This window comes from Lytechinus variegatus, chromosome 19, assembly GCF_018143015.1.
Source record: "Lytechinus variegatus isolate NC3 chromosome 19, Lvar_3.0, whole genome shotgun sequence".
NCBI classification, from domain to species: Eukaryota; Metazoa; Echinodermata; class Echinoidea; order Temnopleuroida; family Toxopneustidae; genus Lytechinus; species Lytechinus variegatus.
Window position 1 is genome coordinate 20749741 of NC_054758.1, and position 17337 is coordinate 20767077.

A 17337-nucleotide genomic window follows, 5' to 3' on the forward strand; every position below is an offset into this window, starting at 1 on the left:
GCCACTATTTTGGTGTCTCTGTTTTTAAGACTCATGAAAATACATTTTACAAGAATATGTGACATAATAAATGTTGGAGCATCAATACGTAAAAATCCGAAAAACAAACTTTAAAAAATAAGGTACGCTTTCACCTAAAAAGTTCCATAATTCACTGATAAGTATGTCAAGATACGTCATTTATGTGCTTAGGACTATCCTATGGTTTCAAGATTAGGGGACATCAGTCATTTTTACGCAATTTTAGAAGTCGCTTTGGACTTTTTACGAAGAAAAGAAAAAAAACTGACCATCTTTTTTATTTGTCCCGATTTATTATTTCAGCCTTCAAACCCCAAAGTGTAGATTTGGCTCTCCTAATTATGACGATGTTTAGGTGATGGAAGTCTTTTTTAGACTCATTTTGAAAGGGATCTTTAATGATAGGAAAATGGGCAGCTTCATACCATTGTAACTTATCAAAAAGTATTATTTAACCCTTGAAACCATAGTATAGACAACAAAACCATATCTCCTAGATAGATTCTAAATAGATTATGTCAATTTTTAAGTATCAGCAGCCATTTTAGACTCCTTAATTGTAAGCCATGTTGGATTTTTAGACATACGGGACCATTGATTGCCCCATATCCTAATGTATTACTTGACCATTTACACAAAGGTTTAGACAACATAATCATACACCCCAGGAGGATATTAAACAAACTATGTCAGTTTTTAGGTAAGAATAGCCATTTTAGTCTCCAAGTTTGGAAGCCTTTTTGAATTCCGGGACATGCTGGACCTCTGACTGCCCATGTACCTTGTCCTAATTTATTACCTGACCCTTTAAACCATGGGTTAGATACCAAAATCATATACCCCAGGCTGATATTAAACAAACTATGTCAGTTTTTTGGTAAGAACAGTCTATATAGACTCCATTTTTGGAAGACATTATGGATTTTTGGACATACTGGAACCTCTGACTGTCCTTTCAACTTGTCACAATCTAATACTTGACCCTTTAAACCATGTATTATACCTAAAAAATCTTATTCTCCAGTCGGTTATTACACAAATTAAGTCGATTTGTAATTAACCAGACATTTATACTCCATTTTTGCAAACCATTTTGGATTTTTGGACATGGAGGACCATAGACTATCTTTGTTACTTGTCCCAACATATTCTTGACCCATTAAACAATGGGTTAGACACCAACACCATATCCCCAAGACAGATATTAAACAAACTATGTCGGGTTTTAGGGTTTTTAGATAACAGCAGCTATTTTAGACTCCAATTTTGAAAGCCATCTTGGATTTTTGGACATAGTGGACCGTTGACTGTCCTTGTAACTTGTCCCGGTTTACTTCTTGACCCTTGAAAATCAGAAATGAATACCCCCCCCCCCAAAAAAAAGATAACTAAAATAGGTAATAGATGAATTGTGAATTTTTAAGCCATGGCAGCCATTTTTACGCAGTCTTTGATTTTTAGGTACCCTGGGGTGCTTATGTTCACTCTTTTCCCCTTTACCCCCTACATCATTGAATACATGTATGCACTGAAAAAGGTGTTTAGGGTAGAGAAAGTGTCGGGTTATATTAATTTTCAGTTGATGGTGGCCATCTTAGACGCCATCTTGAAAATAACCACTTTCCTGGATCCGGATTTTGTTGGATTTTTAGTATGTAATTTCTCAGATCAGATATTACCAAAAATCGTTGACAAACATTTTTGTTACAAGTTTGGGGGTCAGAATAGAGTAAAAATGGGTGTAGAATGGCGGCCATTTTGTTTTTGCCAATTTGAGGATTTTAACATCAAAATCAAGGTTGGCAAACAGCAAATTTGGACTCAGCGCCCTCAAATTATGCAAAAAAACTTCTTAATTCAGCATTAACACAATTTGCCTAAGGCAGTCTACTTTTCTCAAATCTCCCGCGTTGACTCCTGGGGATACGTGATTGTTTTGAGCAAGTTCGTTATCCTTTTTATTGACACCGGAATAGAGAAGTCGTTTGGCGTCCTTATTCCCACCTTAGTTGAGCGCCTGGATTCCGACTATGCAACGATTGGGTTGATATGCAGTATGCATTCAACGATGATGTATCTTGCATGTAAGAAATTTATACTTGCAATAATACAGTGATTTATACCATGGTCACATTTGATCTACGGCGGCCGTACGGCGAGTCGAAAACAGCCGTTTCAACATTTTTGTGTACCAACTACATATAGAGGTTTTAATTGAAATTAATAAAACGGCTGTTGTCGACTCGCCGTAGATCAAATGTGACCATGGTTTAAGGCACCACATGTGCATCTTCTTCTGTTAAAGTACAGTCCACCGACTGGTGAATTGTCGTACTATTTTTGGCAGGTCTTGTATGAACAGGAGTATGTACAATACGTGCCATTTTAAAATATTATTACGATTGGTCTGCGTCCGGATTCTGGCATAAAAACTCCGTATAGGATTTGATGTTAACAATGAGACATGGAATGTCTTATACTTGTGTAAAGTTCTGAATCATCGTACAAATATACCTATGCTGAAATTCATTTCTATGCTCCCACCCTTATTAGAATAAAAGCGAATTCATAGTCGCAATGTAACAATTGGCTACGATCTTGAACTGATTTGGCCCTTACTCCGAAATAATTATTGCAGTATTATAGAATTTATTGTTATATTAGTATTCTTACAGGTAAGTGAACCCTTAAGCAAAAAGTAACCTTTCATTCACATTTTCAGAAAATGAGCAAAATTCTATTTGTTCTCAAATCGGAGCGTGCAGTCGTAATTGTGCGGTGGCCAGTTTGCTTTCTACGGAAGTTTAAAGTTATAAAGGTTATATCATAACATTGTTTAATGAGTGGTTTAAAGGTCCCCTCTGCCTCCTGTGATATCACAAGAGGCAAAAATTGATCTTAGTACATTTTAAGGAGGCTGGGCTTTGTATACTGCAGATAAATGCAAGAAAAATGAATTTAAAAATATATATTTCACATTTAAACCCAGCAGGACATGATTTGGTGAAGTAAAGACTCATGCACATAAACGGAAAGTATTCTGTATTTTCATATTAGTCGAGATGGCAAGATGATAGGGAGTTTTCGCATTTACTACGGAAACATTCTCTACAACACATTGATTCCTTTGAAAATCCATTTAAGGGGATGGTCCGGGCTGAATGTATTTATAGCTTGATAAATAGAGTAGAATTCACTAAGCAAAATGCCGAAAATTTCATCAAAATCGGGTAACAAATAACAAAGTTATTGCATTCAAAGTTTAGCAATATCGTGTGAAAATAGTCGTCATGAATATTCATTAGGTGGGCTGATGATGTCACATCCCCACTTGTTCATTTGTATTTTATTATATTAAATTGAGTTTATTCAAATTTTAACCTTCAAGAATTAGAAAAATTGTATTGAAAACTGATTTAGTGCATTAGATATTTATTGCTGTAACTTATTTCATTATAAGGGAGACATATAATTCACACAAGTATGAAATGACAAAAAAATTATGATTGTATGTAAGAAAACGAAAACGGGAGATGTGACATCATCAGCCCAAATTCACAAAATATTGTTAAACTTTAAACTTCAATAACTTTAGTATTTGTTATCCGATTTTTATGAAATTTTCTGCATTTTTCTCAGTAAATTCTACTCTATGTATTAAGATATAAATATTTTCATCCCTTTAAAATCACAATGGAGAGCTGACAGGCTTTTATCGAAAGTTGGTGGACTGACTTCACGGGAGACAGCAGATCATTCGAAGATTTAGAAAATTTTGTGCAGAGTCAAGCTAGAGATTCCGATGCTGTCCCGGTCCACCAACTTTCGACATAAGCCTCTCAGCTCTCCATCGTGAATTTAATTGTCTTTTCAAATGAATCAATAATAAATAAAAGTTACATTTTTATAGCGCATTACATTAACATTTCAATGCGCTTTACAATAACAAATTAAACATGTATATAATACTTTACAAAAATCTGAGTTCAACATAATTATATACATTACTGATAGCATGTACTGGTATTATTACATCGATTCAAATTAAATCTATTCATTTAAGTAGGGCTATAAGGTGAAAATGTTACGCCCTATCATTGAATACACAAAAATTGCTTAAATGTATGCATCATAATGTAGTCATAATTATAATGAAATTTGAATAACTTAAGTACCACATAATAAAGATATTAAGAAATTAAGGAAGAATTAAACAGAAATGTGCGTTGTTGAGATTTTCCCCTCGTAGTAAATGCTAAAACTAATCACATATCAACCTGTATGTAAACTTGTATAATCAACATGGCGAGATACGTTAGCTCTCCAAGTCGACTTATAACAGTTAGTCAGGTATAAGCCAGTTCGTAGTTCCACTCTGCGCATGGTCAGAAGATTTTACGCATGATCAGAGGAAGGTCATCTGTACTAAAGTGACACGGTGGATTAAATTCTAATGAGATAAGCACCAACTTTGGTGTCTTGATTATTCATATATTCTTTTGAATTGTGTTTTTCATTTACAAAATACACAAAAATGCGTCCTCGAACGACTGGTATTTCACATTTTGCCAAGTACATTGTATAACACGGTACAATTTGCATTCAAAGTAGAAATGCAACAAATACCTTCATAGATTGTTCATTGATGTGCTATTAGGAGTGAAAGGTCACTTGACCAAAATTGTCCATGAAGTAACTACGAACTTGTCTATTTATCATTGAATGGAAAATACACTTCTCTCGAGGTTTTCACTCCAGAAATGTTCATGTTCATAGTGCAAATATTCAATTGTACTTGTTGATGGTGGATTTATTCAATTATTCCATTGAAATTTAGCACACAAAGCATTAATGAGAAAAAATGAATAACAAACTAATTAAAAAATAATAGAAAACACATTGTAATAACTTAAAGAATGAAATGTTTTCAATATATCATTACTTGTTAGTATATTTCTAGATATAAAAAGAAAGGAAATTCTAAAAAGGCCAGCAATGAAGCAAAAATTGTTGAAACGCTATTATTTTTATATTGAAAATAAGTACAAACTGGGAAATATCAGAAATTCGTATTTGAAGGAGTTCGGATGCATGATCATGCATAAGTTTGTGAAAGATTTTTGTGTTGCGAGTATTCGTCTAGTCCAGATTTGATCTTGTTGTTTGGAAGTTCTCTTTCCCAAAGCTAACATAGAGGGCACATGACTCCTACGCTCTAATCAGTGCCAATCCACTCATCTTCCCTCCTCACCAAGGTGCCACGAGCCTAATTACATCAGGAGGGCTAAAGATATTCGTTCGACCCAACCCATTCGATTTTTTTTTCAATTTGATATTGCTGATTGACAAAAGTGTATGAATATGATTCAAAATCTAACACTGATTCTAGAAATGGTAATTACTAAACTTCATTTGCCCATATTGGGAAGATATATCAATGATTTGGAACTATATTTTGGAATGGCGGAAGACTTGGGGCTATTTTACTGTTTCAGTTGATAAATTTGGTCCTATCATAGTTATCTTCATAAATGGCGATTTATTTTTAAAATGATACCATTCTCTGGTCAGATATGGAATGTCAGATATATATCCTATCCAAAGGAAGTAAACATTCGATCCTCCAATTTCACATTTATTTTTTACGAATTTTTCAAAAGTGCCCTTTTAACACAAAAGTCTATGGAATGTTTTACGCGCGTGACACCCCAAGAAGGTGTCGATGGATTGGAGCTAATCAGAGAGTGGGAGACATGTGCCTTCTATGAGCCTAACCCTCTGTGAGCTTTGGGAAAGAGAACTTTCAAACACCAAGACCTAGCTGTCCAATCTGGACTATTCGTCTGGTGGGGGGATATGAACTAATTTGACTAATAGGATATAAGGCTTGGTCCCATTGCATTTACGGATGTAGAGAGGATCTAAAACGGAAACAATCTTGCCATCCCATGGAAAACGTTATGAATCCGTTGTGGACTCTTTGCATACGTGTTTCAAACGCTCTACGTGGAGCGTTGTGGCCACGTGGATTAGTCTTCGGACTTTGAAACAGAGGGTCTTGGGTTCGAATCCCAGCCATGGCGTAATTTCCTTCGGCAAGAAAATGATCCACAATGTGCTGCACTCAACCCAGACATGCCAGATGAGGTAAATGGGTACCGGTAAGAAGTAATTCCTTAAAAAGCTGTGTGCGCTATGAACGCCTAATTAGCCGGGTAATATAGGAGCGCCTTGAGCACCTAACAAGGTGGATTATGTGCGCAATATAAATATCCTATATTATTATTATTATATCCATTGAGCATCCATCCACTGTGATTTCTTTGTTCGCCCATTTGTCCATTGTCTGGAGCGGATGAAAACGGATGAAACCTGGCTTGCCCGCTGTATACGATATGAATACGTTTCGTTTCAGTCGACCAGTGGGTCCCGGGGGCCGTTTCATAAAGCTGTTCGTAAGTTAAGAGCGACTTTAAGAACGACTGGTGAACCTTTCTTACGCGCTTAACCATCGGCAATGAATATACCATTTACCACAAGAAAGGATCACCAGTCGTTCTTAAAGTTGCTCTTAACTTACGAACAGCTTTATCAAACACCCACCAGGCCTTAATTTTGCTTCTAAAACGGTGGGCCGCGGCCCACTGGTGGGTCGTGAAGCTCTTTCAGGTGGGCCGCGAGAAGCTCCAGAGAAGGAAAAAAATAGGAGGAAAATTCTAGTATATTTAACATGCTCTATTTAATGTCCGAAAATGGTAGGTTTGATCGGTCTCCGTGATGGAACAAACAAAGCTAAAGGCACTCCTAGAGGTAGCATGTTGTGATATACATACACATTCATTGTATGATGGTTTCGATCTAACTTTGATGTGAACCTCGGGCCTCATGTGCATGCATATTGTGTATGTGTTAATTATCGCCCATTCACCGGGCCTTTGCAAATGTATTTATTTCTCAAACTGATTGCTTCGAATGTGCTTAAGAGTTTTATGTTCAATTTTTTTAAGAAACATACTTTCATCAAAATGGACCGAAAGGGTGAGGGAGGAAACAAATCTACTGTTGAAAAGTCTCAGAAGGTAAATGTGAGAAATTATGACCCTGAATACATTAAATTTGGATTTATCATAATTGCGCAGTGATGCAAAACCAAAAGCAATATGTGTCGAATGTGCTAAAGTTATTGTCAAATAAGGTGCTTAAGCCATCAGATCTTCAGAGATACCTAAACACAAAACATCCGAAGAGTGCAGGAAAGCCAAAAGAGTGTTTCGATAGGAAAAATTCTGGATATTATTCACAGAAGAACATTTGCGTACAGATGGAGGGGGGGGGCTCTTAGCCCCAGATATTTAATGAGCACGAAACAAATAAAAAGTAAAAAGAAAAGGGATAAGAGTGAAATATGATATTATTTTTTAAATATTGTGTCAAAATCTACCATAAACTTGGATTTTTGCAATAAAAATGTCGAAATTTTTGCTTGCTCGCCATGCTCGCAGGCAACATTGTACACGATACGCCTATCAAACCCCCTTTATATTTTTGTTGTTGCTCATTACACCACTGCAGCAGAAGATCATCAAGTTACGCACTAATTATGCTCCCTTTTTATAATTGTCGAGACAATCTTTGAGTCGAGACAAGTAGTCATATTTTTTTTCTTAAAGTTTGGTAGGTGGGCCTCGAAAAATTTTGAGAGTCAAAGTGGTCCTCGATTAAGAAAAGGTTGAGAAGCACTGATATAAGGCATATGTACTCGGATTGATAATTGCACATGAACATCACATTATTTATTAGATATTTAATTATCCTAATTAAGTAAAACATATTAACTGAACCCACATTCTTTCATTTTCCCTCACAATGCTATAGGTCCTTTTGTAACGCTCGCTCTTCGGAGAGTCAGTCATCGCTCTGTTGCTATGCCGGGTGGCTTGTTGTCAGCGTTGTGTTTTATTGCATGCGCTTTCCTGAAATCCACAGTTACTGTAGGCATCTGCCTCGCCCTCTCAGGTGAGTATCGCGGTCACTATGATATTATGCAGGAGCCTATCATCCCAAAATTTAGTTTAATTTGTGTGGTTGCGTCGTGGTCTAGTGGTTCTGACTCTCGCCTTTGAAACAGAGGGTCGTAGGTTCAAATCCTAGCCATGGCATGTTTTCCTTCGGCAAGAAATTTATCCACACTGTACTGCTACTCGACCCAGGTGAGGTGAATGGGTACCTGGCAGGATTTATTCCTTGAATGCATGAGCACTGAAAGGCAGCTCGAGCTAAAGCCGGGGTAATAATAATAATAACAACGCGCCTCGGAATAGAATATTTCTAGATAGATGGCGCTATATAAATGCCTATTATTATTATTACTATGATATTATGCAGGATTCTACCATCCCAAGACCACGAATATGTCGCCTAAAATGAGTTGTTGAATTTATTTTATTGAGCTTGAAAACCTTCATCTCCACAGGCCCTATCTGTACAATGATTTATAACTTGTGCCACCCCCCCCACAAAAGTACTTGAATGAATATTGAAGAAATTCAATGCGAGCTTCAAAAAATAAACAAAAAGGAACACAACATTTGAAGTTTGGGGCTCACTCAAGGATGATGCACAATTTGGAAATAGTAAGTGATACCTCGGGCACACTTTGCTCTACGGCGGCCGTACGGCAAGTCGTAAACAGCCGTTTTAACATTTTGTTGTACCAACTACATATAGGTGGTTTGCATAAAAATCAACACATGTGGAATGCCTCTGGCGGTCTAACCTGCATCACGCGATTCAACATAGCAGCAGTGCTGACTTTGAAGACTACTATAACTCACACAAGATGTTCAGTGATACTTGGTTACTCTTATTTCCACGTTTTATGAACTAGACCAACATACTTTCAAAGTTATGATGGTAATTCAACAAATACCCCCAATTTGGCCAAAGTTCATTGACCCTAAATGATCTTTGACCTTTATCATGTGACCTGAAACTTGCACAGGATGTTCAGTGATACTTGATTACTATTATGTCCAAGTTTCATGAATCAGATCCATAAACTTTCAAAGTTTTGATGGTATAATTCAACAGATACCCCCAAATCGGCCAAAGTTCATTGACCCTAAATGACCTTCGACCTTAGTCATGTGACGTGAAACTCATGCATGATTTTTGGTGATACTTGATTAAGCTTATGTCCAAGTTTCATCAACTAGGTCCATATATTTTTCTAAGTTATGATGACATTAAACAAACTTAACCTCAGGTTAAGATTTTGATGTTGATTCCCCCAACATGGTCTAAGTTCATTGACCCTAAATGACCTTTGACCTTGGTCATGTGACATGAAACTCAAGTAGGATGTTCAGTAATACTTGCTTAACCTTATGGCCAAGTTTCATGAACTAGGTCTATATACTTTCTAAGTTATGATGTCATTTCCAAAACTTAACCTTAGGTTAAGATTTGATGTTGACGCCGCCGCCGTCGGAAAAGCGGCGCCTATTGTCTCACTCTGCTATGCAGGTGAGACAAAAACGGCTGTTTTCGACTCGCTGTACGACCGCCGTAGAACAAATGTGACCGAGGTATAAAACACGAAAGCAGTCTGGGGGAGGCCCGGGGGGGACTCTTCGTTTATTTAATTTACACCTTTACATTTTGACAGTATGATGAAGAAATATTACTCTTTCAGATAAGCTAATTTTCTTTTTTCAAAGAAAAATAGTATTGGTTTGGCTACTTACTGAAAACCTTCCCTGGCGACTTATTGCCGGTTTTAGGGTGGCATTCAGGTGACATTATTATCCGTGGGTTTTTACATAGAGGTTCCAATAGAGCAGTTCGTAGTTACTTCATGGAAATTTGGTCAAATGACCTTTTATTTCTTTCACTGTAATAGGCAGATTTCAAAGCCACCCATATATTACGTAAGCATGCCTTGCATAGCAGGATGAAGATATTGAATAACACACCAATGAACACTCTATGAAGGAATTTGTTGCATTTCTACTTTGAATGCAATTTACAGCATGTTGTACAATGTACTTGGCGAACTGTGAAATACGAATCGTTCGTGGGCGCATTATAATATTTTTTTATTTATTAATTTTTTTTTTTTGGGGGGGGTTAAATGAAAAACTCAATTCAAAAGAATATGTGAATTCTCAAGACATCAACGTTGGTGCTTATCTCATCAAATTTTAATCCACAATGTCACTTTAGTACTATAATGGTCTTCCTCTGATCATGCGCAGGGTGGATCTACGAACTGGCTTATTAAATTTCAATCGACCCCTTCTATCACTTTCCACCCTTCTTATGACTTTCTCCGACCCTTCCTCAGACAAATACTGCATTCGTCTGAACGAGGCTTTAATGTGATCACAATATTTGAAAATAACTTGATTGTCAAGGCCCAACCCCCAAATCCCCGCTGTCCTATTAGTACAATAGGAGCTAGCTAGGGAGTGGTTCTTCTTGTAGGTGTACTCTTAATAAGTGTGTTCTGTTTTGTTTTATCTTGCAGGTGTTGGAATGGCAATGACGTACTTGCCTACAATCCTTGCACTGAATGATTTCTTCAAAGACAAATTTGTTTTATGGAGTACAGTTGCGTCATATGGCTACACATCAGGATCATTGCTGCTCCCTATCTTAACTGAAAGGTCACTTCCGGCGTACGGATACCAGGGTGAATTCATCATCTTTGGCGGTGTAGCTCTTCACCTTCTCGTTTGTGGAGCAACGCTTCGGAAGGCGACCGATAGGTCTGTAAGTGGCACAAGTGAACGTGGAGGTCGCGATCAAGAGAAGAGCCACATAGAGGTTACGTCTCATCAGCGGGATGAGAAGGTTGAGGCAAGGGACGTCTCGCTATTAGAGTGGGTGGACAAGGAACAAGAAGATGAGAATTGTGAGGAGACGTTACCAGAGAAAAGGTGTTTGATTCAGCAGGAGACCAACGTTCAAAGAAACCAGAAAACCTTACCGAATGACTCTCCAGGAGATTGTGGAATCTTTAATGAATGGATCTTTCTTTTATCACTCGCGACTCTATTCTTGTTTCCTTACGCAACATACGCATGGATGTTGTTTTTGGTACCCCATGCTGAACATCTAGGTATTTCTCCTTCCAATGCCGTTTACCTCTCTACTTTAGGTGGAATAGGTGGCATACTCGGTCGGACTACCTTGATCACCCTCATCAGCAAAGGAGTCAGTGACCTGTCCGTGTACATCGTGGTAGGTTCAATCTGCTCTGGGTCGTTCTTCCTGGATTTCATCATTTCTGCTTATCCTGTCCGCGCTACCCTGGCATTTATCCAAGGGTTTTCCTTCTTTATCGAGGATTCTGTGTTAACCAGTCTATGTAAAGCAGCAATTTTTCACGAGAAAAATTTCGACATGGCCGTGGCGATTGCTAACTTCACGGGTGGGCTAGGCATATCCTGCGCAGGAATATTCACAGGTAAGTAGTATATATATAGTGCTTTCAAGTCCGGATTCAAATTCAAGAATATGGCATAGTACGACGCGCTTAGACACATTGGCCCGTATTCTGAACACTTGTTTAAATTAAACTGTGTTTTAAAGTTGTGGTTTAACTATGGAGAGCCAACTGGAGCATGAATCTCAAACAGTACACGTTAAATATATTAACCCTTATGACACCAAAATTGTTCATAATTGTCTGGGAATGATTCTTTTTTTCTTCATTATGAAAGTAAAAGGAAAAAAAATATTAGACATAAGAAAATACAATATAAAAATAACTTTAGAACTTTTGACTGCCCAGGATTTTAGCACAGAGTTATACCGTGGTCTAAGTTAGACCGGACTTCAAAATACTGGCCATTGCGTTCATCTCTTTATGAAATTTTGTCGTTTAATATTATTGCTATTATGCATCCTAGCATGCCAATTTGCATCCTAAAAACTGCAACTCTCTTTGTTTTTTTTATTCGTATTTTTTATTTTGCATTCAAATTCCGCCAAATTGAAAACTTCCGTAAAGGGGGAGCTAGGGGATAAGGGCGGGTGGGGAAGGTTGTTCAAATGATAGAACTTCAATGCCTTTTTGTGGTAAAAAACGGAAACGGAAAAGTGCAACCGGACTAGTTAAGCGACCTTTGACCTCTTAGTTATTCCCATGTCTGAGAAACTCTCCCCCTTCTGACTGTCCTAAGGGATGCAACTGTGCACCTTAAAGCCTGTCGCACACTACGCCATTCGACTACGAAGCGATTTGAAGAAACTGCAATTGAAGAAAGTACGAATATAATGTTTAGTGGAGCATTTCATGAAGGACTTAGCGGACGTCCTGTTTTTATCCGACAATTACCACAGTACACTGTAAAAACTGTGGTGTTAAAATTGACACCAGTTGGTGTAATAGAGGATCATATCCCCAGGTGTTAAAATTACACCCTAGAGATTGAACATAACACCAAAGAGTGTAAATATAACAACCAAATGTGTTGTAATAACTCCTAGAGGTGTTACAGAGGCGTTGGACACTGTTACTTTAACGCCGGTGTACACCGGTTAACACCACAATTTTTGCTGAGTTATGCTTCTCAACCGATCAAAATCAAGGAGAGTTGTCATACCTGACTTGTTGTTGGACGAAAAATGTTGATGAAATGCTCCCCAGAATTCTGCACTGCTGGAAGGCTGTGGTCGGAGGAAAGTCGACATCGAAGTCGCAGCCATTGATGGCGCCATACCAAATTGAAAATTTTATTATATTCCTAGAGGGAGGGTAGACTGGAATTTTAATTCTAAAATCGATACAAATGATGGGAAATTAGATTTAATATTTTACAGCTTCGAAAGTTGATTTCAAATACTATTACGAATTCTATGAAAATCAGGGGCCCGTTTCATAAAGAGTTGCAACAGTTGTAACTTAGCAATTATGGCAACTACTATGGCAACTTTGATTCTGATTGGCGGATGAGCCCTGTTACCATGGTAGTTGCCATAATGGCAAATTTAAACAGTTGCAAGTCCTTTATGAAAAAGGGCTCCAGATCGCAGCGATTGTGTAGTGTGCACCGGGCATAGTAGTGTACAAAGTTGCACCCGTGTAATAAATGGAGATCCCGGTGTTGCATACAAGGTTGCATAATTACTTTTTCACTCTAATATTTCCAAAGGTAATCTGCTCAATGTCACCCTATCCAAAAATACATTGTTGCATTTTAAGGGTGCAGGATTGCACTTCAAGGTAAATGCTAGTTTTGGTAACGATATCTAAATGAGTTCGTACAGAATCCAATGAAATGACCGCCAAAGTGTCTGTTTGTATAAATAAAACGCATGTGCCAAAGGATTCTGGAAGAAATTGTGTAATTGCTGAGAAATCAGCAAATAAGTACAGGATTCGGGTAGAGCGTCGGGCCTGACGCCCTAAGCAACAGCCCGCTAGACCGAAGGTCCGCGAGACCGAGGGTCCGCTAGATCGAGGGTCCGCGAGACCGAGGGTCCGCGAGACCGAAGGCCCGCGAGGCCGAAGGTCCGCGAGACCGAAGGTCCGCGAGACCGACTTTTTTCCCTTCATCGGTTGCCAGTTGAAAGCTTGATATTCCAAGCATTTTGGTAACAATGATTAAGATGAGTACTAGTAACTAAAAGAACAATTGACGCAAGCGCGCGAGCTGAAAATTTTGATATTTCGATCTGAAAAATTGACAGTTTAATGGACGTTTTTAATAAAGAACAAGATGTATATCCAACCAAATGTTATTGCAAATCGAAGCGGGATTTTTTTTTTTTTTTTAGGTTTACCTGAAAACGGGACATTTTATTCACCTATTTAATCATGAAAAGTATGGGTTTATTGCTAAAGAAGTGATGCGAGCGCGAAACGCGAGCTGAAAATTTTTGTATTCCACTCTGAAAAACGGATATTTTGAGCACGATTTTGAATAAAGAACGAGTTGTGCATTTCAATTTCGCTTGAAGAAGATCCGCGATCGATGCCTCCATAGCTGGCATCTTGTCGGCATTCATGTGCTTACGTGGCGCTGTTTGGTCTACCTGAAGTGGGCGTTGGTTCGATGCACTAGCACGCGCACTCGTATTGGTATTGCGATGATGTTGACCGGGTCTGGATTTACTTCTCAGATCGTATCCTTTCTCCATGAGGAGAAAATCCCCCAAAATACGTCTGATGATACACCGAATGTTATATTGATATAATAAACCGGTCTTTACCTCAAATAATGGTTCCTGGCGATAAAAGTCATATTATGAAAATTCCATTTTTACACATCCGGAATTATTGGGGAGGGGGGGGGAGTAAAACGATATGTTTGCCCCCCCCCCCCCTATCCCCCAGGATCGACGCCTCTGATCGTAAGTTTATACTGTAAGTAGCAGAAACACCCCCTCCCTGCACCACACCTCGTAGAGAGACGTTTCGTGCGCGCAGTACGTGTTTCGCTGCTCGCATTATAATTTGTTGGTGAGATAGGCCTATGTGTCTCTTTCTCATGAGTCATGAAATCCTAGCAACGCCACTGATTCTATATAGTTACCGATTTGCCCCCCCCCCCCCCCCGTTTAACATGCAGGCACCTGTTACGCCACTGCAACGAGGCGTCTTAAAACCACTCGACCGCGGCAACCGATGAAGGGAAAAAAAACTCGGTCTCGCGGGCCTTCGGGCTCGCGGACCCTCGGTCTCGCGGACCCTCGGCCTCGCGGACCTTCGGTCAAGTGGTCGGACCCCGCAATGGTTATACATTGTCCCACGTGCGCTTATCTGTGTTGTGGATCTTCGGCGTGAACATTTTTCAGCGTAGATTTCAAGATTTCACAAAGTTCAGTTAATGTAACTGTACGATGATATACTGACAATTAAGCCTTGTTTTAGAGACTTTCTCATGAAATCAGTGTTTACTGCAACTACTGGAATTTCTCTTTAAGGGGTGCACAATTGCACTTTTTCATCGTGTGGAATTGTTAAGCCATATTTATTTTTTTTTTTCAATCTTATATTTCCAAAGATTATCTGATTGATGTTACCGAGTCATTCACGAAGGTCTTTATCATCATCGGTGCCATTCACGCCATTGCGGTCATCGATCTCATAATCGTATGCTTTCTTATCAAAAGACGACAAAAGGACATTCAAACAAAATAGTGTTTGTGTCAAAAGTGTGCTTTAAAGGCCACCGCACACCTTACGACCCGACTGGTAGGCGACTGGCTTGCGACTGAGTGAGGGGAGATGAATCGCAAGACAGTCATAAGCCTCGGCACCGCACACCTTGCGATTCGATCTGCCACTCACGCATGCGCTTTTTGCTTTTTGGCATAGCATCTGAGAAATTGCGCTTACTACTGCGTATGTGCGTTGTTTATTATAATACGCATTATGCAACTCTGCTGTCGGATTGGCTGGAGGTTGGATTGAGCTAGCGATCCAGTCATAAGGATTCGACATGTCAAATCCTTCCGATTTTCCTTGCGACTTGTCTCTGACCGGTCTGCGACGCAAAGCTGACAAGAGCTGTGACATCACATCTCCCCTCACCCAGTCGCAAACCAGTCGGCGACCGGTCGGTAAGGTGTGCCGTGGCCTTAACATTCCAGACTAGCATAGGCGAATATGTTCAATTGTTCTATGGTTTTTTTTTTGGGGGGGGGATGTGTAGGAGTATAGTGCCTCCCACAAAAAAGGGAACCCCGTTTTCAATATAGGCCTATGTTTTACTAGAAATTGGTACTCATCGCAAGAGTGGAATCTCATATTGAATTTGAAACCAACAGCTTAGCAAATAGTTCACGCAAGGCAGATGACAAACGATGAATATTGAGGCATATCGGAAACGATTGACATTAAAATTTCAAAATCATCTTGCTCATTGATTAATGCGTGAAGAGTTCGTCTAATGTTAGGTATCAAAATAAAGAGGAATAGTTTAATTATATGATTATGTAAATGAAATATCATAATTTATTTGCCTTTGAAGAAAAAAGACATTGGATTCCCGGTTTTCTTTTTTTTTTCTGGGACACACTGTATATTAGTTTTTGAAGCGGGGTAAATTTGGGGGTTAACCTTGACAGACCAATGGCCTTTGGTTTATCCCGGGGGGGGGGGGGCAGTCAAATATATTGCTGTACACACGCGTGACCAAAAAAACGCGTTGAAAGGGGTGCCTTTTCAGTTTTGGACGCGGTCCGCGCGTGCACTCGTTAAGGGTATCAAAAACACCGATTTTCAAGAAAAAGGGTGGGTTTGAAAGACTGGTCAATGGTCAATCGCGGGTTCAAACGTATGTAGGGTATTTTTCCCCCAAAGCTATTTTTTAAAGACTACCCAAACGCGTGTTTAGGGTATGTTTTTTTCCCAAGCTTTTTTCCCGAGGTCATGTCATTGGCGAAATAAATCCCGCGAAAAACTTGTTTAGGGGGTTATTTTGCACACAGAGAAAAAAAATCGTTTAGGGGGTCTTTGGAAATTCCTTGGTCACGCGTGTGAACAGCAATATATTTGACTGCCCCCCCCCCCCGGGATTTATCCCCCACAACCTCCATACTTCGTGTTTACTATTTTTTTTATAATGTTATGTATAATGTGTTATGAAATTTGTAAACGTGATCTTTTAAATATTTGCTATGTGTTTTCAAAGTGATATGAATAAATTTGAATTGAGTTGAAGGGGGCGAAGCGGCCGTCACAGACTCCAAGATTTGTGGCGCAAAAATATTTTAAAAACAAAAGAGATAAAAGGAAAGTAGAAGAGAAACAAAATTGTTCAGAAAATGAAGAAAGTTGAATTAACTGATGGGAAGCGAATTGTTGTAAGAAAAAAATCATAATGAAAAAATCAGATCATTTTATACGAATTAAAACTTAGAATTTAGTTAAATAACACACAATAATATATCCTTTTCTAAATGTATTATAGTCAGGTCCAGATTTGAGAAAAGTAGACTGCCATAGGCAAATCGTGTTAATGCTGAATTAAGAAGTGCTTTAACATAATTTGAGGGCGCTGAGTCCAGATTTGCTATTTGCCAACATTGATTTTGATGTTAAAATCCTCAAATTGGCAAAAACAAAATGGCCGCCATTCTACACCCATTTTTACTCTATTCTGACCCCAAAAACTTGTAACAAAAATGTTTGTCAACGATTTTTGGTACTATTTGATCTAAAAAATAACATACTAAAAATCCACCAAAATCCGTATACGGGAAAGTGGTTATTTTGAAGATGGCGTCTAAGATTGCCGCCATTAACTGAAAATTAAAATAACCGGCGCTTTATCTACCCTAGACACCTTTTCCGGTGCATAA

At 38.7% G+C, this 17337-nt stretch overlaps 1 protein-coding gene across 1 annotated transcript; it reads left to right on the top strand.

Annotated features, from left to right (window-relative positions):
- Positions 1–1187: 1187 nt before the first annotated feature.
- On the top strand, positions 1188–15267 carry LOC121405763 (monocarboxylate transporter 7-like). The gene is made up of 5 exons (XM_041596716.1): positions 1188–1191; positions 1908–2105; positions 7897–8037; positions 10550–11491; positions 15036–15267. Exons 1-5 carry the CDS (start codon positions 1188–1190, stop codon positions 15170–15172), a joined length of 1422 nt encoding a protein of 473 aa, XP_041452650.1. The 3' UTR covers positions 15173–15267.
- The last annotated feature ends 2070 nt before the right edge of the window (positions 15268–17337 follow it).